Genomic DNA, 25,573 nt, shown 5'->3' on the forward strand with positions numbered 1-25,573 from the left:
GGTATTCGTGTGATAATATACTAAAATAAACAGTCTCATTGTGTATCACCAAGTTAACAAACGTCCCTGTGTTTTTGTTCAGTCTGGCTGGTTTTGATATTTTGTGCAAATCTTCTTGGTAGACTTCCCACCCCGACTGCTACAGTCCAAAATGGCCCCCGGCAACGTGGGAATAAGATAATTTACAGTTCAACCCTGTCATTCTCTGTTCACGTTTAGAGGACAAAAGAACAGGAACGAGTAGTGAAACCGTACACCGAAGCCTTCTCGTAAAGGGGATATTATGATATGCCTCAAGTTAAGTCGAGGCTATTGTGGTACTCCCACTGGGATGTTAGTGGGAAATAGAAGAAAGGCACAGGGATAGAGATGAACCATAATTCATGCAAGACCAGGAGCTGTGTGTTTCTGTGTGTTCGCATAGAAGAGTCTCTAATTTGACCATCTACTGCTGGAGAGGGAGGAGATGAACAATCTGCCTATTGTGCTGGAGAGGAGAGGAGAGGAGAGGAGAGGGAGAGGGAGAGGGTTAAGACTTGTTATCTGTAGCCGTTCATCTCTTCTCGTGTGATGGCGTGAGCAGGAGAATAAACACAAGCAGGGGAGGAGAGGTAAAGACAGAGAGAATAAGAGAGATGCATCTCTCTCCTCTGTTAAAGTTCATTGACAGGAACACTTGTGCAACCTTATCACATAACGCAGCATATGACCAGTACGAGCCCAAACCCTCACCCCTCTCCCCTCTCCCCTCTCTCCTCTCCCTCTGTCACGTGTACATTAGGACAAGGCATTCTTCAGCTCGCTCTAAACTTTCTGTCTTCCTTATTCTTTCTTTCTCTTCCTCCTGCTTCTTGCTCACACAGCTTGACACAGCTACATGTCAACCGGCAGCAGTCTGACTTGGTTTAGTGACAGGGTTGTCATTACTTATATATACATCTGAGAAAAAAAACGCTTTCAGTGCTCATGTCATGTAGTTGGTGCTTTTCTCTAACTTTTTTTTTATAACATTTTCTAACCTGTGTATGAAGGCGAGAACACTTGAGAGCTACAAGAAGTTGTTGACTGTCTTTCCAGCATACGCACATTTATACAGATTAAATGCAAGATCTTGTCCTCTACAACCCTCACAGAGTCCACAGGGACCGACGTAGGCCAACAGGTCCAGAGTCAATTCATGGCTCCACAGTTCAGTTAAATCCACACCGTGGGTCAACTGGCTGCTCCACAGGTCAGTGTTAATATGCACGCATGGGCTGCAGGCCTGCTCTGTAGTCCTCCAGGCCTGGATTCATGGCTGGTTTCACAGTTTTCAGTCAGAGAAGCCGTCGTCTGCAGCGTGAAGGTCACTGCAGCATGATATCTTTGAGGTTTTCCTGCAGGATGGTGTCCTTGACGGCGTGAAAGACAAAACGGATATTTTCTGTGTCTACCGCAGTGGTGAAGTGGTGGAAGAGCGGCTTCCCCCGGTTTCTCCTCTTACGGCTGAACGACTGCACCAGGAACGCCTGGAAGGAGCAGAGCAGGGACACATAAGTATCTGATTTGGATCTGACTTCTTAAACAGCATGTATATGAGAAACCGTGTTTCCGTACTCTGGGCAAAAAATAATAATATCCAAGTACGTTTCCAGAGCTGAACATTTGAATATTTATAAAATTCGCACTGAAAGGAAAAACCTTTGCTCCCTCACTTGAGAGTCAGTCTTTTCTCCTCTTACTGCACTGTCAACCCTTCACAAACACATTCCCAAAACTCAGGAAGCCTCGTACTGTATCACTACTACATTTAAAATGAGTAAGAAATTGATACCAAGAAATGGAATGACCTGCTTCATTTATACCCATATTTACAGAGACAGGTTACTACAGTAAACATATTTTGTGTAACCTTTTTTCTTCCAAAGTAGAAAAAGGTGACACACCATCAAAGCAATCAACGCCTATAGAGCTTCATATTTTATTAAAATATCATCACTAGTGCTTTCCGGCCATCAGCCTTCCTCAGAGCATGAACAGTGTTAACAGCAAGTCATTTATATACAAGACAATTAAGGCAATGACCCAATTCAACACAGGGGAAACTACAGCACAGCAAACTCTCAGGTAGCAACAAGGAGCACGTAAAGGGACAGAAAGGAACAACCGCTGTATCATACATCGGGATTCAAGCATCATTACAAGAAAGGTGATAATCCAAAATATCTTTCCCAAACAGAGATGCCTCTGGCCAAAACATCTCAGCAATGATATTTCGACAAAATGTGCAAGTCTACAGGCATTGTTTGCTTCGATGGTGTGCCATCCTTTTTCTACTTTTACACTGATTTCATCCAACTGGAACGCACACTTGCTGCCTTGTTCTTTTGGATTAACGTGACTTCTTGTGTGCATGTAAACGCACTGGCTGAGAGCCTCTGTGTGTGTGTGTGTGTGTGTGTGTATAAACTATAGATGTTCACTCACATAATGTATATGTGAGTGGGTACATGAAAGCAAATACAGTCGGAGAGGAGGAGGAAAATAAAGAGCACCGACAAAACGACTTGCAGCAGAAATTAGTTGAAACACGGAGAATTGGTGCCTCATAATGCTGACAACATTAAAAACCTCTGTGTTTTCGGTGTGTATTCATGTGTGTGTGTGTGTACCTGTACGTCCTCTAGCCTGCGTGGGTCTCCTCTGTATTCGGGAAAATTTTTGCGGATGTCCACCGTGCGAATCTTTTCCACCAGCAGGTCTGTTTTGTTGAGGAAGAGGATGATGGACACGTTGAGGAAGAGCTTGTTGTTGACGATGGTCTCAAAGATATTCATACTCTCCACTAAACGGTTTGTCCTTCGATCCTCCATCAAGACCTGGAATCACACACGCACACAATTATCCTTTAGTTTTATCAGGTTTTATCTGAGCACCAATTAAGGATTCAGTCGTCATCATATGACTGTTGATTTGAACCGCAGCCACGACTGAGGGAACAATCAAGTTTCCACATCAACCACAAAGAGAGCTTTGTGTAAATCTCAAATGTTGTGTCTCTCTGATGTTTCTTGTCCATTTCGTAATGGCCAAGAGAATAATGATCAGACTGTCCGGCTAACCTCTTAACATCTCAGCGTTAAATGACCAGAAACATACGTGTGCTTGAACGGTACCTGATCGTACTCTGACGACGAAACCATGAAGAGTATCGACGTGATCCCGTCGAAACACTGAAACCACTTCTGCCTCTGGGACCTCTGCCCTCCGACGTCCACCATCTTGAAAGGAATCTTCTTGATGATAAAGTCATGCTCGACGATGCCTTTAGTCGCCTTCCTCGCGAACAAAATGTCCTGCTTGCTTGGGATAAAGTTCTGAAAAAAGTGGAGATATAAACATTTTCTTACAAGTTGATGAGAGAAATCCAATGAATGAATGATTCAAATCTAACTAGTCACTGTGACTCACCAGTTGACCAATACGATCCAAGTTATCCAGGAAGTATTTGACCGACTCACTCTGCAGACATGAAGGAAAAAAATGCAACTGAGTTTCTTTCTCATTACGCACAAACCAAATTTAAAAGACCCAAATAATCAAATTAGAGTACTTAATCTGATAATTAGAACAATTTCATTTCGTGTATTTCTTCCTTATTTAATCCACATTTCATGGAAGCTGTCATACTGTTGTTATTGATTTAATAATAGATCAATCGATGCCTTCTCCCCAATCAGCAGTAAAGGACAAAAACCATGTGACCAACCACAATCATATCAGCCCATTATATTTTTTGTAACTATGCAATTTATGGACAGGCTGACCAACAGCACGGTAATCTGAACTGAAGTGACTCAAGTGACATAACTGGAATCACTGTGCTTATATGACCCTTTGTTTTTTAATCAGTGTGTTGTCTCATAATCACATCTGGAGTGCACTGCCACACAGAAACTGACTCTATGGAGCCCTATAAACAGACATTAAAGCTGCACTGATCAATATTTTTACATTAAAAGGTACACTATGAAACTTTAATCAACAATTTTGGTTAAATCGTCCTTTATTCTTGAACTGTAGGACCTCTAGATGAGCAATGTGCTCTTTTTGTTCTCACCGCACCATAACTCAATATACAAGCCTGTTTTGCTCTGATGCTTACTAATACAAATGTAAACCTTAAAGTACATCTTAAACTCTTGCGAACTGCTATTCCTTGTATCAAGAGCTCTGTCTCTTTGTTTCTGTACAGGCGCGTAAGAAAGTTGCATAGTGCACCTTTAACAACAGATTAAATGGCTATGAGTAATGTAAAAGGGGTCTATTGTAGTTACAAACCCACAGAGAAATATCACCCGGCAGAGGGTTTTAGTGTCTTTTAGTGCATTATTTTGTTTTTTGTTGGGCACATAAACTCTCAGCAGGCTTGTTTCCAGCAGCAGCAGTTGTTTTAAATGAAAAGCTGTGATAAACCTGCAGCAGTAAATAGGTAGCGACTAGCGGGTGAACATAGTGGAACATTTCGCAGCTAAAGGACCAGATGATTCCAAAACAAGCAGAAGTAAAAGGAGAATTCATTTTTGACGTAAATTCATAGAGTGAGCAGAAAAATCAATTAATGCAGCTTTAAGATTAGTGAAGCCTACGAAGACTAGACATCCTCCACATAATATTGAGAGATTTCAGAAGTCAGAAACTAGCACGAGAAGTAGACTACGATTTAAGTTGCATCAAAAGGCAACCACGGAAATCCCTCGAGACCATGAATTTTTTGTGACTTTACAAGAACTTCACTTTAACCAGACATCCGCCAAAAAGAGCTGCTGATCGTTTGTGGTTACAGAAAAGGGCCAAAAGAATTTGAGGAAAACATTACATTTGGATGAGATGGTGGATAGAGAGAAGTTTTAACTACAAATCATACATACGTTTACTATTGTTGATTAATTTTGCTGTACAGTTTAGATTTTTGGATGTGTTCTTCTTGCCATCTCAGACAGCAGTTGAGTTCTTTTCATTTTGTACGGTGTAAAAATCAATTAGCAGACTCTTGAAACTTGAGTTGTGTAATCCATCACAGTGAACATCAAGTCTGCATTCATTTTCGTCAATGCTACGCTATTACTGTGCGGTAATGTGGTTTAACTGCAGGATGATCTTCAATGCATTGGATTACACAGCCCAAGAAAGCTTTTAAGAGGCTGCTAATTGATTTTCATACTGTTCTGAATTGAATGAAAGACAGTGGGTGCCCGGAACAGCAGCAAAACTACATTCAGTTTTCTGAAGCGCAGCAATTCAATTCAATTCAATTTTATTTATATAGCGCCAAATCACAACAAAAGTCATCTCATGACACTTTACAAATAGAGCAGGTCTAGGCCGACTCTTTATAATGCAGCAGTGTGATCGGCAAAATGGTTTGCGGTGCTGTTAAGTATATGTGATTAGTAGTAAATGGGCTGAAACTTGCTTAAAGCTTCGGTCTGTAACACAATAAACACTGTGCATAGAACATAAGCTGAAACATTAGTTTTACAGTTCTTCTTTACACTTATGATTCCTGGCGATGTTTTAAAAGTGAATCTCTCTCTTCCTCCCTCTCTCTCTCTCTCTCTCTTAAACACACACACACACACACACACACACACACATTCAACAGGAAACAGCTGTGTGTGTGAAAACAGTGGGGAAGAGACATGGGGGGGGGGGGGGGGGGATTAGCGAGTCAGACAGAACACAGATACAATGTCATTTTAGCACTCCCATCACACACACACACACACACACACATCATTATTCCTGTTCCTGTTGACAACTTTTTCCAAACTCTAGCAGATTCTCGGTTTCTGTCACACCGATCGAACAGAATCAGTGAAAACTCTTCACGCATGTTAATATTCATCTCTGTTGGCCCGACACGTCGCGTAACAACCAGGAAACGTGACCCCTGTGCGGGTGAGATGTGACCCCGTGACCCCGCCGCTGACCTACAGTGTCACAGCAGTAGGAAACACAAAGCAGGGGGGCTCTGATTGGTTCAGCTGGACATGAACAGGAGGAGGGGCTGGTCGGAGGGAAAAAAAAATCAGGGAGAGGGGAATTCCCAGAGATGAAGGGATACGCAAACACAGACAGAGACACAGACACACACGCAAGCACACACAGAACCACACACACACTAACACAAAGATCATTTCCACGGACGCTTTAACAGCCATCAGCACAAATCAAACAACCTGATCATTGATGCAGTGATATATATGCAAATATCAAAATAAACTCATTTTATGAGGCCATGGATGAGTTTTAGTCCCTCTTAATGCAGATCTATAAGTAATAAAACAGTAAAATATAGCTGTATGTGTGTGTGTGTGTGTGTGTGTGTGTGTGTGTGTGTGTGTGTGTGTGTGTCTGGATTTGTGTGTGTGTGTGTGGTTGAGTAAGGCTGGAGGAATGTCTCCATTCATGGCGTGTATGGGCAGATTAGGGGCTTTATTACAGCAAAGACCTGAATAAGCTCACATTCTGCAGTGTGTGTGTGTGTGTGTGTGTGTGTGTGTGTGGCCACAGGTATATGTGTGCCACTATAGTTTAACCACTGCAGTCTTTTCACTACAAAACAATGCGTGTATATTAACTCACCTTGTGAATATAGTGAATAATAATCTAGGGCTGTAACTAACAAATCTTTTTGATTAATCTGTTGTTTATTTTTTTATGTTTTATATCAGCTGTAAGTGTGAATAATAATTCTATCATTGTACTTAATTGCTATTGATTCGGTTTATTACAACGTGAGTCTAGTTGTGGCCGTAATCCCTGTCAGTAATGATAACATTGTACTCGCCAGGTTAAGTGCTGAAATCTGGGAAACAAAATCACTAAAAGAAGTGCAACTTATCAAAAAGCAGAAAGGTGTTAGACACAAACGTATTTGGAAGAGAAGTAAAGTAAAGTTTAAACTTCAGTACAGTAAAGTTATGACCCAACGTTAAGTCATGAAGCACAACTCCTCACTGACAACAGCAGCCGCCGCAGCAGAAACTTCCAGGTTGAAATCTCATAAAGTCAAACATATGGTGTGTGTGTGTGCATGTGTTTCAGCATTTATAGCCTCTTTACATCTTTTTTTTTTTTTTATACTGCACAATGTCTTAACTCACACCTGCTGTATTCAGGAGGTCTGTGCTGCTGAAGACAACAACGCCAGTTCACTGCCACAGCATGATATACAGCCTTGTTTTTGTCAAGCAGAAGAGGTTTTGGTGTTTATATCCTATATCAAACTGCGTGTTATCTGGGTGTGGTGGGAACACAGACAAGTAAACAAAAATCCTTGCATGTGCTCGATTTCGGTTTGTTTTTCTCTCACAATCTCCATGCGTTTCCTCTCTCTCGCTCTCTCAGCCTCCCCATCCCCAGCTCTTCTCTACTTTCCACTCCCTTTCTTTCTTTCTTTCTTTCTTCTTCTGATCAGACTCTCTCTCTCTCTCTCTCTCTCTCTCTCTCTTTCCTCCCTCTCCCTGTCAGCCTGTGGCCCAGCTCCAGCTGTGCCTGGGAAAAGCTGACTGTGGTATCCCCGGAAAACCTCTCAGAGAGTGGAGAGAAGGGGGAGGTGGAGAGTGTCTAACTCAGCACATTTACGCCACAGTAGACATTTAGGTTTTTCTTACTTTGAAAGGATGAGGCTGGTGTTATTCTATATGTTTCTTATTGTCAACAAATCCCATGAAAAGACCAAAACCAACGATGCATTAGCCCATGTGTCAATACTTTGCAGTTTCCCTTGGGACAATCGAGCCCATTTGTTCTTACTGAAGTTGTAAATCTTGTCCTCACATAATTATGGCAATTCTGACTATGGGTCATGCTAACTTTGCCCTCATCACCTTCGTTGTAAAGATTCAGGAAATGCGACTCCAGCAAAACAATGCATATCGGGGGCAAACAGTGCAATGTGATGTTTTTCATTCAATTTTAAATTTTACATGAATCCAAGCAAAAGTAAACACAGAAAGTCGCTCCTGGGTAAGCTATTATGCTGGCTAACTCTTCTTTTAGCTCTGTTTTTGGTCTCCACCAACTCCTGAGAGAAATATCTTGACTCTTTAGCTGCTAAATGCTCCACTGTGTTCACCAGCTAGTCGCTACCTTTGTCTGTCTGCTGGTTGGTGCTGGGCAGGTAGTGTACAGTGTGTTTTTAGAGCCTGGTGGTCAAAGTGAATCCAAAACAGTAAAATTACAGTCTGTAAAACTATAACAATGAGCTCAAAGATGCTACATTTAAAAATGAAAAATGTACATAGATCCAAACAAAAGTAAACCCTGGGTTACTTGTTATGCTAGCATAACAATGTACTTTCGCAGAAACTTACCAGCTAACTTAAGACAGTAAATCGCTGTTGATTTAGCGTATGTGCATGCAAGTAGTAGCTAGTGAGTTAGTTTGTTTACATTATTGTCTCCTAAGGAAATTCAAGATAAGTAAGCTATATCAGGCTTTGGATACGCACAATACTTGTTCAGTTCATTGTTGGTTTTGGTCTTTACATGGAATTTGTTGACAGAAAGAAAAATATAGAATATCACCAGCCTTATCCTTTAAGCCAGAAAGATGTCTGTAAGTGTGTGCAGCTGTGCCACACCAACATTATCATACAGCGACTCCAGATAAGACGAGGCAGTCTGACCCAAAGCTGTGCACTGACATCTCACACACACTTACAGTATGTTAAGTGAGAGGGAGACGGAAGTGGCTTCTGTCTGACTCCAGATAGTTTTGTCACTGATAAATGTGTAACAAGGTAAAAGGTCAAACTTACAGCCCCCCCCAACAGAGAGTATAGCTGCTGTGTCACGTCCAATAAAGAGCAAACAAACAAACTAGCTGCTGCAACCAAAACAAACTGCGCTGACAACAGGACCAGCTGGCGATGCTGTGTGACATTCGCTATGTTGACAATATGGTTAGTGATCATTTACAAAATTCTGTTGAACCATTAAGTGTCATTAACAGTCTGTCTGGCCCTTCACAGCATATTTGTAGATACTTGTACTTGAGTTACTTGTAAAAAACAAGTGGTTCTCCAGCTGTTCTTACAACAGAACAGTCGCTGCTTTAAACACGTTTGTTTGGTTCTCTTCAGGCAGCAGAGAAAGAGATGAACTTAGACATCTGGGAAAAAAGGACGCTCTGACTAGTGATGGTCTAAAGACACCAGCAAAAGAGCTGTCAGGTATCCTAAGTTACTCTTTCTAGACATGGACATTTTTATAGGGAATAATTCAGCTCTTCAGTATTTCTTTAAACCTGCACTTGGAGGCAATGCAACAAGCCGTAAACTCAACATTGACATATTATCAACTTGAATTAAGTTGACATGGGGAATGTGTTCAAACAGTGGATTACTTACACGTCCAATACTCTATGCTCTGTTTTTGGTTTCCACCAACTCCTGAGAGAAATATCTTGACTCTTTAGCTGCTAAATGCTCCACTGTGTTCACCAGCTGACCAGCTAACTTTGTCTGTCCGCTGTTTGGCGCTGAAAAAAACACACTGTACACTACCTGCTAGTGTTTTTAGAGCCAAAACATTGAAATGCTGAGCTGAAAGATACTACAAAGCTGAGGGGAACCACATGATGGTGATAATTCTCTGTGGGTTCGTCACTGCAAGTGACCCTTTTTCACTTACACAAAGTCATTTGATCCATTGTTAATATAAAATATTCATTAGAGCAGCTTTAAGGCTACACTTAGTCAAATGTGCCTAACCCTTCAAATTGGCACTATATCAGAGACCAGCTCTCATCTCTAACCCTAACCCTAAACTGACATGATTTTTCATATCTGATATTACATTGCCCTAAATTTTGTCTGGCAGAAATGAAATGCTCAAGAAGCGGTCCATCAGTAAAGCAAACATACATCCCACTACTCACTGATAACAAGACGGTGCAGGTTAACAATGTCACCTCATGATGTCTTTTTATGATGATTTTGAGACTGTACTTGTCATGACTTGTGTCATCAAAACTCAATAAATGTACTGCACTTGCCTCTGATATTTCATTTAGTAAAGGTGTCATGTTATCAAATCCTGCTTTAGAGAGCATTTTCAATTAAAAATACTGCTTTATTTTCATCAACTCAATGTGACTAGTTAACAATGAAGAAAGAATCAGTGATGTGTGCCATCCACAGGTTGTGATCAGTGTGTGTTTAATATATGAGGGTTAAAAGGGAAAAGAACTACAATGCAATTTACGAGCCATGTCAGATTGTGTTCGGTGCAGTGTAGTGTAGCAGATGAAACTCCACAGGGCTCCACTTCACCGACTCCATTTCCAGTCAAGAGAAAAATGATTACATCTTTGGAAAGTCTCCAAACTGAAGAACAATAAATATTTCCACAGGCTTCACTCAGTGCACAGCCCCTTCTCTCTTCGTTTGGTCAGGTAAAAACACTTCTGATATTATCCAGTTACATCCTCGTACGTTTGGAGCATGTCAGTGGTTATTAACTTTGTGACTCCTGGCTGCTGTAAATCAGTTATTTTGCAGATATCTGCTACTTTAGACTGCTGACTTCACTGAAGTGAAATATTTACTGAACTGACGGCAAAAAGATTTAAGCTGCCCTACAAAAGGCAAAAAAGCAGCTAGACTACATATTTGGTCAAAGGTGAGTTATAACCTGTATCTGACTTTCTGACATCTGTTTGTCTATATAAAAAAGAAAATGCCATGGAAATGTGAAATTTCCATGAAAAAAGCTTTTTAAATTTAACTACAAAACATCTAAAAATGAAAGCTAGCTTGTGAGATATACACAGCTAGCCTTAGCGACAACTGAAGCTAAGTTTAGTTATTGATTTTCCTCTCATTGATGTAAATGTGGTTATTCAGTTTGTTATTCCACATAAATAAATAAGGCAGCAGCTAAATCAACCAATGGTGGAGAAGAAAAAACAAAACAGCTACAGTCTTGATAGTGAATTTCATGTGGTTAGGTGGTTAAGCTGACATTAAATCACATACTTAAATGTATTATATTGGATTAAATATAAATATGAATCATGCTCGGACAGATAGAAACTCAGAAACGCTTGATTCCTATCAGCTATGGACTGTAAATAATTAAGTTACTTAGTTTAAATTTTAATTAGTTTTAGTTTTAAATAGTTTAAACTACTTAAAATGGATAAGAAAGCTGAGAGAACACATTTTGCTGGTAGATACTGAAGTTTCTCTGAGGGCAGAGGGGGTTACAAAACTGGTATTTTATTAAAGGTTATGTTTTTGGCATTAATCCTGAATTTGACAGCTCACAGTAGAGTAAGACAGAAATGATGGATAACAGAGGTCCCGGCCTGTGTTCAGTTCCAGGATGTTATTTGGTGTAAAAAAAAAAAAAAAGGATGACACAGAAAAGGCAAATTACATTTCCACACTGATGAATAAGTGAAGTCCTGATTGGTCATAGGTCACTCATTGGATACTGAGGCATGAGGTCAGCAAGTGAGTAATCTGTGACTGATCATGACTCCTGGTCGGTTAATGAACTGGAGGCTGGTTTTTAATGCAGACAGTCATGGGAGGATTTAGCATGAGAGGTTCATTTTGAAATATTTTACCGTAAATACATAGAGTGATTGGATACCTCAGACTGCTGCATGAGTAGTTACAGATGTTTTTAAGGATGTTTGATATTGTAAAAATGTTATGTTAAGACAGGCAGAATCCATTCATTCCCAGGTATGAGACTGAAAAATCATTTTTGAGGGACATCATCCATCCACATGGTCCATTTCCTTCATCCTTCACCCTTCACAAGCAGCCATTGTTCAAACGCACAGAACTTTAGAATAAAATCGACTGCAGATCCTGAAAGTGCCAAATATACCAAATATTTTGGGGTAAAGTGTATAAAAGACATCAGACAGTATTTCCATTTGGTTTCTTTGGTTGTCACTCAGTGTAAACATCAAATAGCCTCCATAAAGACTTGGAACAAACTGATACAGAATATATATATTGAAGATGAACAACCTTGAAGCTACTTGAGGGAAAATAAAAAGGGGGAAACTGTATGTTTTACAGCCATAATCTACTCACCAGTTGGAACTCAGAGCGCCGTGCGTAGGCCTCCTGTATGCCGGCGTCAGCCCACAGCGCGCTAAGTGCCATCACGTACAGCTGAAACTCACTTGGCTCGAGCCCCGAGCCGCCCACCCGTCCCTCCCACGACATCACCAGCATGCCCTGCTTCTCGTTCTCGCAGCTCTGCCAGCTGATGCCCAGTTTGTCCCGGGCGTCCACCAGCACACGCATGCCCTGCAGAAACACACGATCAGTGCATATATAAGCCTGACTGTGGTGAAGTGGTGTAACAGCTGCTTTTCTTTCTACTGTCAGCAGTATTGTATAAATATTTCCTGACCACATAGAGGAAAAAAAACTCACACTGCTGCTTCCTGGGGAAAAAACATCAACACTGACTGTAGCGTTACTGGTAAACATGAAGTAACACACACTCAAACACATGCATGTGTGGCTGCCGGTGGTTTTCTGAAGACAACCATGTGTACTGATCTGTGTGGGAGGTCTCCGTCTCCGAGTGATCAAACTAACCAACACACACACAGACAGATATTCAATGTTTTGTGTCTCCATTCCTCTCTCTTTTTCATCAAACTTCTTAAAAATCCATTCCTTTTCATTGTTCCAATTCAGCATCTCAACTTTACTACTTTTATCATTTTTATCATCATTTATTTAGTCGATTTTGCTTTTGATCTGTCACATCAATTTCTTTGCTTCTATTTTCATGGCTTAAGAATTTACTCCAACGTGAAGTGTATTTCACAGCATCTTAAAGTACAGAAGTGCTCTATTATTAAAGCCTGTTTGCTTGATTTATTGATTGAAACAACAGAGGACTCAGCAGCAAACACTATCAGTGAACTACAAAGTGTTTCAAAGGTCACAGCAGTTTAAGAGATGTGAGTGTATGTGTGTGTCAATGAGTCGTGACCTCCTAACACTTGTGCAATAGTCAAGTCTGGTCGAGTTTATTTGTAAAGCTTAATATTGCATTCAACGGGCTTTAGCAGGCCCACAACATGAACATGAAGAGCTGCCGACACAGCTCAACCGTCTCTACAAAGACGAGGAAAATCCTCTAAAAAAAACCCAAGCAAGGAAAAAATCTGGAAGAAATATCAGACAAGAACATTCAAAGGGAGATTCCCCTCTTAATCTTAACAGCAGTAAGTGTGGGTGTGTAAAAAGGCAATTACAAAAAAATAAAAGGAAGATGTGACAGCTAGTAGAATTTCTCACTAATCTCACTAATGCAGCAGCTACTGTGTGCGTGTATGCTTGTGGTGTGTGAGCTTGTGTGTGTGTGTGTGTGTGTGTGTGTGTGCAGTCTGACTGGGATGCTCCTTTTGTGACTAAGTGGTGTGTTTTTAAGTCCGCACCCTCATTTAAGACTTCTTTCTTTTCAGAATTGATGTTTTTGTTTTTACAGTGGGAGTGAGTAAGACTGACGAAACCTAAAACGACTTTGCAGATTTCCACCAGCGTTCAACACAAAGACACACATGTTACTATAATCTGACACACATGCAGATCGAACACCAGCATGTTGGCAGTAAAAAAAAACACTAATCTGCGTGTTTGTAGCAGAATCCCCTATAGTCTTGTCTGTCTCTCTTCCTGTGTGCCTGCAGTGTGTCTCGATTCAGCATGCCTGAATTTCTACACCAAACGCATCAAAGCCATAACAATTCTGCCCCCGTTTCAAAGACCCTTTCAAATGTTGGAAATGAAATTTGGAGGACAATACCAGAGTATCCTACCAACTCTTATGTGAGCTGGTCATTTTTTAAAACCACGTTCAGGTGATCCTAGTCGACTTATATAGTCTGGAAATTTCAAAAGTCATGCATGAACTGTCCTTTTTCTTGTCAGCATTCTGGATATGTTGTTTTACAGATAAATGTGGCGTTGTATAGACTTTTTAACCTTCATACTGGAGTATTATCCAGTTGGCCATCATGTATTGAAGTGAAGTTTCACAACTCTGTTTGAGGAGGGCACACAGGCGATATCATGGAAAAGTTTATGAGCTGAGAAGCACCGCACGAATGCTACATTCGGTTCGTACGACGCGTTCATGTCGGAAATCGAAAGTGTTTATACTTGATCCGAACGGCCACACTAGAAGATGGCCAATCAGCTGACCCATCACGTTGTGAGTGTTGCATCGTCAGTTTCGGACACAGACCCCCCTAATCTGATGTCGGAAAGGTGTGGGGAGGGGGTTTTCAAAGCTATTTGACCAGAGGACCAGAGTATACTGACCCCTTTAAGCCCAACCATGGAGGGCAACGCTATGGGAAATACACTGAAGGTTAAACAGACTTCAGCAAAAGCCCAGCCTTGGCATTTCTCCCTGTGTGTCAGTGGCCCTCAGTAGTATCGCACAACGTGGGGCTTGAAAAACAAGAAAGTCTGATGTCTGAATTGAGGACTTGTATCCTGCCATCTCATGACACGGTCAATGACAGTATTAGCAGCCGCCTACGGTTGCAGCTGGCTGGGACTGAAGACGGCTCTGTTTCATTTATCACTGTTTTGTAATTATAAAGTAGCTTCCTTCCTGCATTAATGTGGTCACTTCCCTCCTCCTTTAACACGGTGCCTTCCTTTAGTCCACTCAAAACATGGAGAGACAGAAAACAACCCTCCACTGTACAGTAGACATCAAAAATGGTCAAAACACAGCATTCAGGCAGGTAACCAGTGCATCTTCCCCCTGCCCTGTTAACAAACAAGCATTAAGCAGTAATTAACCTCTTTAGTCCATAAAACAGAACTTTATTTCAAGTTCTAGTCGTTTCAAATGTGCCAAATATGATGAGTTTTGGGGCTTCAATATCTTAAATGAGAAGAATAAATAATGTATTTTTCAACCTTAAAGCTACGTAAAAGGAAAATTAAAGGAAACAAGATGATAAGGGGCTAAAACAAAATCTGCAAATGGGACAACTTGTATGAGACAAACAAGCTGTTCAAACTGTGAACTTGGATTATCCTCCTTGATTGATTAGTGTTTTGGGAAAACACTTGGTTAAACAGCATTACACTCAATCAAGTGTCAAGTTGTTAACAGCAAACCTGTGCTTGAGGTGCAAGGCTTGACAGTTACATTAGGACCAGCAGTACTTTTAGTTTCACTTTAATTTGTGAGAAAGAAAGAAATCCACTTTGAGAAGGATTATACCAGAGATTTGAGATTTGGTATAATTACTGAGATTCAAGGAGCGGGACCACACCTGAACTCCACCTCTATGTTGTTTATTTCTATGAGCCTACCTATGCTACACATCTGTGTGTTCTCTTTAAACTTCATCCCTCCTTCCATCCTGCTTTGTTTTCTGTCTCTATCATTAGGTTCCCATGACGGGGGGATAAAGGGGGGATGAGGGGGGAGTCCTCTAAACCCGGCAGGTGAGGCTGATCCTCCACCAACGCCCCAAACCACAGACACAACTGTTCAGGTTGCATCCCACTTAATACACCAACGGATCTCAGCTTGACTCGTGGTGAATGTAGCATTTATTAGCCATTTTTACATCCATTATGATTTACTGTCTGTGTGCAGTGGGAATGTGTTGTTTACCACTACTGCTCTCATATCTTCTCCTCTGGGTTTTATGTGATTGTAGATTATTGATGTATCTCATTATAGTCATTAGCACTGAAACGAAAGGTCGACTTATAATCCAGCCGTGGGTCGGTCACTGCAGACTCTTGCTGTGCAGCCAAACATTGAGATCTCAGTGTTTCCAAAGATACCAACTATGTCAGGCTGCATTTTGGGGAAATGTGTATAAAATGATACACAAGACATCTAGAATATTTCTATTTGATTAAATGGTGCAAAATGGAGTCTTGGTGTAATATTTCTCTCAGCGTAAACATCACACAATATGGCTTCGGGTTGGAACTAGCTGATGCAGAATGTATATGATTAGAAAACTAATTGGCAACTGTATTGATAATTTATAATCTAGAGAGTAATATTTCAAGCAAAAATACCAAAACATTCTCTGGTTCCAGAGTCTCGGCTGTGATGATTTGCTGGTTTTCTTTGTCTTGTGTGACTGTATGGTATTGATGGTTGGGTAAAATTAGCAATAAAATGACATCAGCTAACGATTAATCAAGAAAATTAAGCAGATTAATCGATAATGAAAACGAGCCCTATGCAGTACATGATACTGTCAGTGTGTGGAATGAGATGATTTTAACAACTTTAAAGCTACTTAAGGGGAAACAAAACTGAATATTTGGGTATTTTTCAGACACTAGCAAAGATGTCAGCCTGGGCTCTGGGACGCTTTGACTATTTTCAGATATTTTAAAGTCCAAACAACAATCAATTAGTCAAGAAAATAATTGACAGATTAACCAGTAATGGGAATAACTGCCTTATCGTTGTTTGTTGGTGTTTCATTTTAATATAAATTGAATACTTTTGGGTTTTGGACTGTCGGTCAGACAATACAAGTAAATAGAAGACATCACTTTGGACATAGTTCACTATTTTCTGACATTCTATAGATTAAATGATTATTTGATTAATTGGAAAATGAATAGAGAGATGAATCTTCAATGAAAATAACTGTTACTTGGAACCTTTAAAGTAATATTGTGTCTTCTGTTGTTTCATAAGATAGGGGGTTCTCAGGCAGATGAATAACAGATGGGTTGGGCAAGGAGTAAACAGGCATGTAGAATCATGTTAATATTTTTATATGCTGGTTCAAATGCACGTGCTACTTTATAATCTCGGAATGTGGGAAGGGACAAACGCTTCATTTCATCATGTGATGTCTTGCAATTTCTTTCCTCTCCGATGTCCTCCCACACATTAGGCATTGTGCGTTTTTCAGGAGGTTAACTGGTGGTGAAAAGTGTGTATGTGGGGGGGGGGGGGGGGGGGGTCCTGTTCACGATGTGGCCCGAGACAGCACCGCCACTGTATGCTGGTATTCAGGGGAGGGTATTGTATACTGCCTTGTCTGTGTCGAAGTGCAGGCTCTTATCATCCTTGTCTGGGCTGTGTGGCACTCAGGGCGGATGTGCTCATCCCTCAGGAATAGTCTGGTATTGTTAGCTGGTGAAGGAGGCCCAGCCATGACAGCAAACAAAGGGACAGCACACACACTTCAGGATAAAAATATGTACTATGTCAACAAACCTCTCTGTGTGCTTGAGTGTGTGTGTGTGTGTGTGTGTGTGTGTGTGTGTGTGTGTGAACCTCAACTGTGGGATGAAAACGTCAATATTAGGGCTGCAAATAATTACTATTCCTACTACTGATTAATCTGCTGATTATTTTCTCAATTAATCAACCACTGTTTGGTCTATAAAATGTCAGAAATGGTGAAAAATGCCCGTCACAGTTTCCCAGAGGCTGAGTTGACATCTGCTTGCTTGCTTGACTCTGTGAGAAACAGTCGAAAACTCAAATATATTCAGGTTCCCATAACAAAAGATAAAGAAAAGCAGTAAATCTTCACATCTGAGAGGCTGGAACTAGTGAATTTTTGGCAATGTTTTCTTGAAAAATGACTCAAATGATAAATCAGTTGTGAAATTCGTTACTAATTACCTTTCTAATTGATCAATTTATAATAATTCAACTCTAGTCTCCAAAGACTAATTGATTAATTGACTAATCTTTCAGCTCTAGTCAATATGCCTCCTAAATGTCAGTTTCTCACACATCCTTGAGTTTACTTATTTAACATGTTCTGTTTTATATGTTTAAGAGAGTTCTCAACGAACAAAATATCGATTTAAAATAAAAACAAACAGACAAAAACAAGAGTTTACAACACAGATTATAAATCTGGTAGTTTAGACTTGAACTCTGTAAAATGTGCCTGAAGGCCCCAAGCTATTTCTTTACCATGAAACCTTGTTCTTACCTTCAGTATATTCTCATAGATAGTGTCCCGGAAATCCAGAAGTGCTTTTTTATCAAACTCTTGCCCGTTAATAATGCGCATCTGTTTGAGGAATGTGGACTTTCCGCTCTCTCCGGCCCCGAGCAGGAGGATCTTCACCAGCCGGCGGACGGCTCTCCTCTCCCGGGCGAGCATCGCGTCTATCTCCCGGCTCCTTCGCCGCGCCTCCCGCTCCTGCGCCGCGTCCCTCTCCCGGCTCCTCTCCTTGCTGCTGCCCGCGTCCCGGCTGGCCTCGGCCGGGAGCAGGCAGCGGCTCAGGGTGCGGACCACTCCCGACATGTCGTGGGAAAAGTTCACCGAAACTTCAGTGGGAAAAAGTTCATTATAGGTCGTGACCTCTGGGGTGGAAACGACCCAGTTCGGTTACATCCAGTTGATAAATGATACGTTTTCAGCGGATAATTCAATAAAGTCTACATTTAGATTTAAAGGGTGAAGCCGTTATCTAGTATCCAACCGGCAGACAACCCGTGTCCATCTTGGTTAGACCGCGCCATCAACAAAATCAGTCTGGATAGAGAAGAAACGAAGCCGGTAAATGTTCAAACTGTTTAAAAGTCTCGTCCTGACCAGAGAAGAAGATCTGAAGTTGATCAGAAGTCCGTCTGTCCGTCCAAAGCAAAACTATAGTGCGGGCAAGAGAGACTCGCACACCGGGACCGCCTCTCCAAACTCTCCGTACACAGCCAGCTGGTTTGTGAACCGGAGCAGCGGAGAGCAGCTCCTCCGGGCGGCGGTGGGCCGGTCAGACTGAGGAGGGCGCCGGTGCTCTACCGGGGACCACCTGCAGGAGGCGACAGCGGGCACAACTCAGAGGGAGGGACGCCGGTGTCTGGTGTTAGCAGCGAAGTGACATGTTATATATTTAACCGTTTAAGTGGATTTAAGTGATATTTTTGTTTATGTCATTGGATCTCCACGTTAGCTTCTGTCATAGCAGAATCTTCCTGGGGTCCAAGACTAAAAAAATAAATAGGTAAATAAATAAAACATTAATACTATCATGAAAGCAAGGTCCAACTGAAAAATAAAAATAAATAAATAAAACACAGTTGCTGATGCTAATACAACACAACCAACAACACGCAACCATCACTAATATGAATAAATGGTTCAAAGTCATCACATATAATGAAACATGAAACAAGCACATATAAATGACAGCTGACAATTACAACAATGCAGTTACATTTAAGTAGATCCATAAAATTACCATCCATAAAATTCACGATGACATGATATGTTTTTTGTGTGTTTCTACAATAGCAAAGGTCAAAGGTCAAGACTATGGTTCGGACTTCATATCAGAATAACGCATAATCGTTATATTTCTGAGCTCTGAACCTCAGATTCATCTTGAAATCCTCAGAATGGATCTTTTTGGTTGAATTAGTTTCATCAAATGTTTCATTCTGCGATGGTTTGCACTTTGTTGGAGGCAACTTAGCTGTGAATAGTTTTTTTTCTGTTTTTTTTACTTTGTTCATATCTCAGATGGGGGAAGAACGCACTCAATAGATATGGATTCAATTTGGGGAATAAAGGCCTCTCACTGTTGTGTTTTCATAAAGGTCCACATAGTCCTGTGTGGACTTTTATCCAGTTTATCTTATTTGAACCTTTAAAAACATTTACTTTCACAATAAAAACAACTTCTCAGCTTTTCCTTTTCCAAAGAGCCTCAGAAACTAAGCTGCGTTCCTGAGCTGGAAGACTTACCCTGCCCTGAGTTTTATGTAAGCTACGATAATATGATTCAATTTATTAAGAAAATGCACCGTGTAACCATAACATCAACAAAAATCATTCAAAAGCAATGTAACTAAGTAAATTCACTCAAGTACTGTGCTTAAGTGCAATTTTGACATACTTGTACTTTACTTGAGTATTTCCATTTAAAGCTACTTTATACTTCTACTCCACTACATTTATTTGACTAGTTACTTTTTACATAAAAACATATGAAATGCTTACATGATATGATGTAGTACAATACTACTAATCTACCTAGTAGTATACGAAACATATACAATATGTTCCACATTGAAGAACTACAACATAAAAACGTTCATACATGTATTCGTTAGTGATAAAAACAGAATAATATAATGTTCTAATATAACACTGTGAAAGGAGTTATTCTAAATAATAAGTATTTTTATGTTTGATACTTCAAGTACATTTTGTTGATAATACTTCTGTACTTTTCTTAAGTAAATTTTGAATTTAGGACTTTTACTTACTTACTTTAATGGAGTATTTTTAGACTATGGTATTTCTGCTTTTACTTAAAGGGTCTGAGTACTTCTTCCTACACTGACCAAAGGTATCAAAACTAGACTCTAACACAGAGCGCCTCTTCAGGGCCTCTAGATCAGGCAAAAATGCAGAAGCAGATCATTTACCGTTTACAGTTTTTATTGCTTAAAAAGTACCACAAAGTTCCCACACAGCCAACCTTTGGCCTTCAGTGGAAGCTGAGGGTACGGGACCACCTTTCCCTTGTGATAATCAGTTTCGGATGCTTTCTTTATTGTCCTCTATTGAGGTAATTTTTTTCACAGTCTGTACGTAAAAATAACATTCAAAGCAAGGTATAAACAAACAAGAACATTACAACAACACAAGTCTATTACAGTGCGCCCAGGCTGTTTAAGGCAATTATAGCTGAGGGCACAAAACTCCTCCCAAAGCGTGCAGATTGGTTGTTTGTATCTGTGGCCAGAGAGAAGGAAGGTGAAGCTCGGGTTGAGGGGGTGGTAGGGGTCGTGTGCTATGGTCAGTGCTGACCAACCAGTTGTTTATTACGCCAACAGTGAACACATACATAGATGATAGACATGGTTCTCACTACAACTACAGGGGACAGAAGGCAGCATGTGGTCCTGACAGCATGATGGAAACTGGCAGCATTATATAGCCTGGCACTGACCCTGACATCGCCCCCTACCACAGTATAGGGAAGTCTGACCCTAATCTTACACCAAAACTGCCAAAGTGCAACAAGAAATGCATAAAAATCTACATACACAATTTAAATATCAGGTGTTTGCATGATCTGAATTTTCTTTACACGTCCCATAGAAAAATAAGAAATCTTAACTTCAAATTTCAAGTACACTAAACAACCCTCCACTAATTACAACTTGGTATCACCCGGAACCTTTAAATCAGTGTTTGGACACCCTGGGGCCTCTTTTAGATGGACACCTTGTTTTCAGTCAGCAGCACAAATATTAATATAGACTGAAAATGTAACAATCTCAATATAATACATTCAAACCCCAAACATTTTGTGCAAATATACAAATGTATATAGTGTAGACCTATGTAATGTGCTTCAAGCCAATATACAATGTACAACAACAAAGAGTTAAAGTAATCAAGAGGACCTTCATTACAGGCCAGCAGATCAGACTGGAGTTGTACTTGGCAGTTTTCAGGTGTGAATGTGATCAAGGCATTGCTGAAAAAGAGAGTACCACTCTAAAGTACAACTGTCAGTAAAACTTAGTTAAACAAAAAGAAAAGAGTAGTTACAAGGTCGGCTTAAACTGAAAGTCTGTGTTTTTCTCCAAGCTGGTTCCTCAGCCAGAGCCTCTTTTCATCATCACAATGTCTCCACACGCTCTCTTCTCTTCTGTCAAACAGCCAGACAGGCCAAAGCATCCATGCCTGTACAAACCAGTCCATGTCTCTGGGGAAACTTGAGCTTCTCACTCAGCCAAGGCAACAGGAGACCCTCTGCTCGACAGCCTCCCTGCCAGAGAAACTAATCAGCCACAGGACCCAGAATGTTTTCAGGGCCAGTTTCACTACAAGAATAATCTGCATCACAAACGCCAGTTGGGTCCGCAGACCTCGAGTACTCCAGCAGACTCCTTTCTGCCCACCAACTGTTAGCTGTTACCAAGATGGAGACTGTGAGCCAAAGGAAGTGGACCCAGGAGAAGCCAGCCAGCTGGACGAATCCGCAGACATGGAGGTGGGACGTTTTGAGGAGGAGTGAGGTCCACCAGACAAAACCCATTTGGAAACATTTGAATTGGCACGGCCTCATCTAAACATTATTTAGACATCAGCCCATAAGACACATTTTCTTCGACAAAACATCTCAGTCATTTAACATTAAATCCTTTATTTCTTTGCAGAGATGTGAAGGAATAAATTACATCCACAAAGATGCTTCGTTGTTGCTAAAGCCAGGAAAGCAGATGTCATCAAAGTTCGAGTGAACACAATCCCTGAATATCAGTTTTTTTATAATTAATACAGTAGGGTTTTTACAGATTTTACTTTGAGGAAAAAACAAATTCAACGTGTAAAACATGTTTTCTTCTTCAGAAAATGAACACTTTTTTCAAACAAATGGGAAACGATGCCCCTGTGTCAGTTCATAACTCTAATTGGACATTAGATTAGATTGTCGAATGATAATGAAAAAAGCCCACGTCCCTGAAGTCTAAATTCCCCAAACTAAAGAGCAAATACTGATGTACACCTACACAAGAATGCAGTTGTTTCATTGTGCTCACAGTAGACACGTTGACTTGTCGTAAAAGGAAAAGCTCAGGTGTTGATGATAACATCAACAATCAACAATGGCTCTGTTATATTCAAGAGTCCCATTGAGTCATGACAGTGAGGCAGCATGTACAATTCCAGGAGCCTGAAACTGAAGCAGCTAAATGGAATTCAGCCATCATTCTATTGATTCCTTTTGTGCTTTTCTTACTGTGGCATGTCAACACACCAACCTCGGAGAAAGTAAAGTTTATGCTAAATTCACAACTCCTTTCAGTCTTAAATTATTTTAGTTGGATTTTGTAAAGACAAACCTCGACAGGTTACACTTGGCCTCGACACTATTGAGAACGTAACTTTGAGTAGAATAAAAGACCCATGCTTTTGTGCTTCGACTTGTAAAGTATGACGAAAGAGAAGCTGAGAAATCAAGAATTTGTTGAATGCACATTTCCTCTGGATACTAAAGAACGTTATAACCCTCAAACCTGAAACGCAAAGTAATTAAATTGAATGTGAAAGTAATTTACCAAATGAGCCCAGTTTCAATTAACTCTAACTTGTAATTGTGTCATCAAAAGGAAATGTTTGATTAAGTTAATATGTCAGTCACACACAATGAAGTATTTAATGTTTTGGCTGTCCCTCCAGGTCTTTGTGGTAAAGGTGAGGTTTTGTGGTCCCGCTTGCTCTTTGCAGCACCTGGAAGTTGCTCAACATCGTCTCAGATCCACAATCTTCTCTCCAAACTCTTAACTTAATATACTTAGTATTATCTGTACTGATTCATTTGTATTTATCTGTCCTGGAGGAAGGATGCCTCCTCTGTTTCTCTTCCTGTTATTTCTTTCCATATCAAGGGTCTATGTTGTACAGGTTGTAAAGCCCCTTGAGATTAATTTATAATTTTGGGCTAAATAAAATCGACCTGACTTGGCTCTGTGCCTTTGAAATCAGAGATCAACTTTTTTTTAAATGTCAAATCAGAATGACGCTCTGTTGCAGTTCTGACTTTCTCTGGACAGAGGGCGCTGTTAGATTAGATTTGAAAACAGCAAACAAGATGCAGCCTCTCCTACCCCCCCCCCCCCCCCCCCCCCCCCCCCCACAAAAAAAAAAAGAAAACAACTCTCTTTTAATCCGTGAATACAGAAACGGAAGTGAGAGATGTTGAATGAAATGCACGGTCAGCAAGCAAGGTATCAGCAACGAACCAACAAGAGGCTGTGTAAGTCACGTTCAGAACATCATGTACTTTATTGACTCAATCATGGAGTTCAGTGTTGTGGAAGACGTGACGGCACACACACACACACACACACACATAAGAACAAATTATTCTATTAAAATGACTCCCTAATTGAAAAATCCAACAGCAGCTGCCGTCTATTGAACCAGTGCAGTGTGTGTGTCTGCACATAATATTTGTGTGTATGAGGAAGAGAGAGAGAGAGAGAGAGAGATGTGAGCGCAAGATTAAAATTCATCTAGATGGTAACACACTCTTCTCATGTAATTAGCCTAAAAGCCTTTTCATCAGGCTTGGAACAACACACACACACACACATGCACACACACACACACACACACACACACACTAATGGACATCACCAGAGTCTGCTTATACCCACTAATATTCTACATTCACCTCTTAACACTACAGAAAAGGCATCTGTGTAATGGCACCATTGCCTTGGTGTGTTTTTGTGTTTGTATGAGTTATTTATATGCAAATGAATTTGGAAGGGCATGTTGAGTGGTTAGAGTGTGTGTGTGTGTGTGTGTGAGAGAGAGAGGAAGGCACGAGCCACTACAGCCGCAGAACAGATGGTGGAGAAGAACCTTGAAGACGTACGTATGTTGCCTTTCTGTTTAAAGTCGTAACAACACAGCTGCAGCTCCACCCTGAACTATGTTTACCCCCCTCATCCTCTTCCCTGTTATTCCCACTTTACTCTGATGAATTATTGTTATTCAGGCACACTGTCTGAATGCCTTTCTGACTTGAGGTACTTTGGCACCAAACACACCTTTTGTACCTGACTGAAATGCAGAATGCAGCTGTTAGCAGTGATTGACAGGCCCACACTCCAGTCAGCGCAACATGCCTCTCTTCTTCCCTCTCTAATGGCAGAGCTGCTCTCACCGCTCGATGTCAGGAAGATGAGACCCAGTGGGCTGAGTGGCAGTCAGCGTAGAGGGTTTGCAACTTTAGTTTGTATTTGAATTTGAATGTTTTTTCAATGTTAAAGGACAATTCTGGTTTTATTACAAACTGGCTCTTATTTTTGGAGTTTTGGCTCATTCCCATCTGCAAAAATAACACAGTACACACCAAATTAAAGCAGCTATAAGGAACATTTTTATCATCGCAATGGACGAAATGGGTCATAGTGTAGTTCCCGCATTTTAGCTTATTGTCTTTCAGCTCATTGATTTGGTTTCTCCGCCCACAACTTTACTGTTTTGGTGCGAAAAAGCTCTAAAAACTGTACCTGCCCAGCACCAAACACAGACTGGTGAATACAGTAGACTTACACTCGCTATGTGGTCTGAAACATGACTCCAAATTAATACTTATGTTGCCCTGTATATGTTGACTGTCTAAATAGATAATTGTTTGCTAACAAGTTCTCCATATCAACTTAAAATGCCATGCAAGGTGCTGGCCTCCATCAGGAGCAACTTAGGATTCAGTGTCTTGCCCAAGGACACTTCAACATGTGGACAGTGTGCGACAGTGCTAGCCACTAATGATAATAATAATAATAATAATATGGCAGTGTTGTGTTCCTCTGCCCCCAAATGGCTGAAAGGGATGATTGCAGGTTTAATTGGAGAGATCTGGGAACACGGGCACGTCACTGAGAAGCAGTTCAATGGGGCAAGAAACAAGCAGTCAGATGACCAGACAGAAATGATACAAACCCCCACATTAGCCAAATCTATTTGGAGGAGAAAATAATTGGTGAAATTCTTTCCCAAACTGTCTGTTGTAAACATCTGTTTACGCTT

At 40.7% G+C, this 25,573-nt stretch overlaps 1 protein-coding gene across 2 annotated transcripts; it reads right to left on the reverse strand.

The window, feature by feature from the left end:
* Positions 1-969: 969 nt before the first annotated feature.
* gna12a (guanine nucleotide binding protein (G protein) alpha 12a) lies at positions 970-18,319 on the reverse strand. 2 transcript variants are annotated; one of them, XM_070920890.1, is made up of 6 exons: positions 17,996-18,319; positions 12,105-12,323; positions 3,451-3,501; positions 3,156-3,356; positions 2,652-2,858; positions 970-1,508 (listed from the first exon to the last, which is right to left on the reverse strand). In XM_070920890.1, the coding sequence occupies exons 1-6, from the start codon at positions 18,311-18,313 to the stop codon at positions 1,347-1,349; spliced, it is 1,158 nt and encodes a 385-aa protein (XP_070776991.1). In that variant the 5' UTR covers positions 18,314-18,319; the 3' UTR covers positions 970-1,346. The 2 variants fall into 2 exon arrangements, with proteins under 2 accessions (XP_070776991.1, XP_070776999.1); XM_070920898.1 differs by lacking the exon at positions 3,451-3,501.
* Positions 18,320-25,573: the final 7,254 nt, after the last annotated feature.

This window comes from Enoplosus armatus, chromosome 2, assembly GCF_043641665.1.
Source record: "Enoplosus armatus isolate fEnoArm2 chromosome 2, fEnoArm2.hap1, whole genome shotgun sequence".
NCBI classification, from domain to species: Eukaryota; Metazoa; Chordata; class Actinopteri; order Centrarchiformes; family Enoplosidae; genus Enoplosus; species Enoplosus armatus.

Coding starts and splice junctions, on each gene's coding strand:
- gna12a (XM_070920890.1), bottom strand. CDS start 18,313: ATGTCGGGAGTGGTCCGCACCCTGAGCCGCTGCCTGCTCCCGGCCGAG. Junction 12,324..17,995: donor TCTATGAGAATATACTGAAG/GTAAGAACAAGG, acceptor GTGTTTCTGCAG/GGCATGCGTGTGCTGGTGGA. Junction 3,357..3,450: donor TGGATCGTATTGGTCAACTG/GTGAGTCACAGT, acceptor CACTTTTTTCAG/AACTTTATCCCAAGCAAGCA.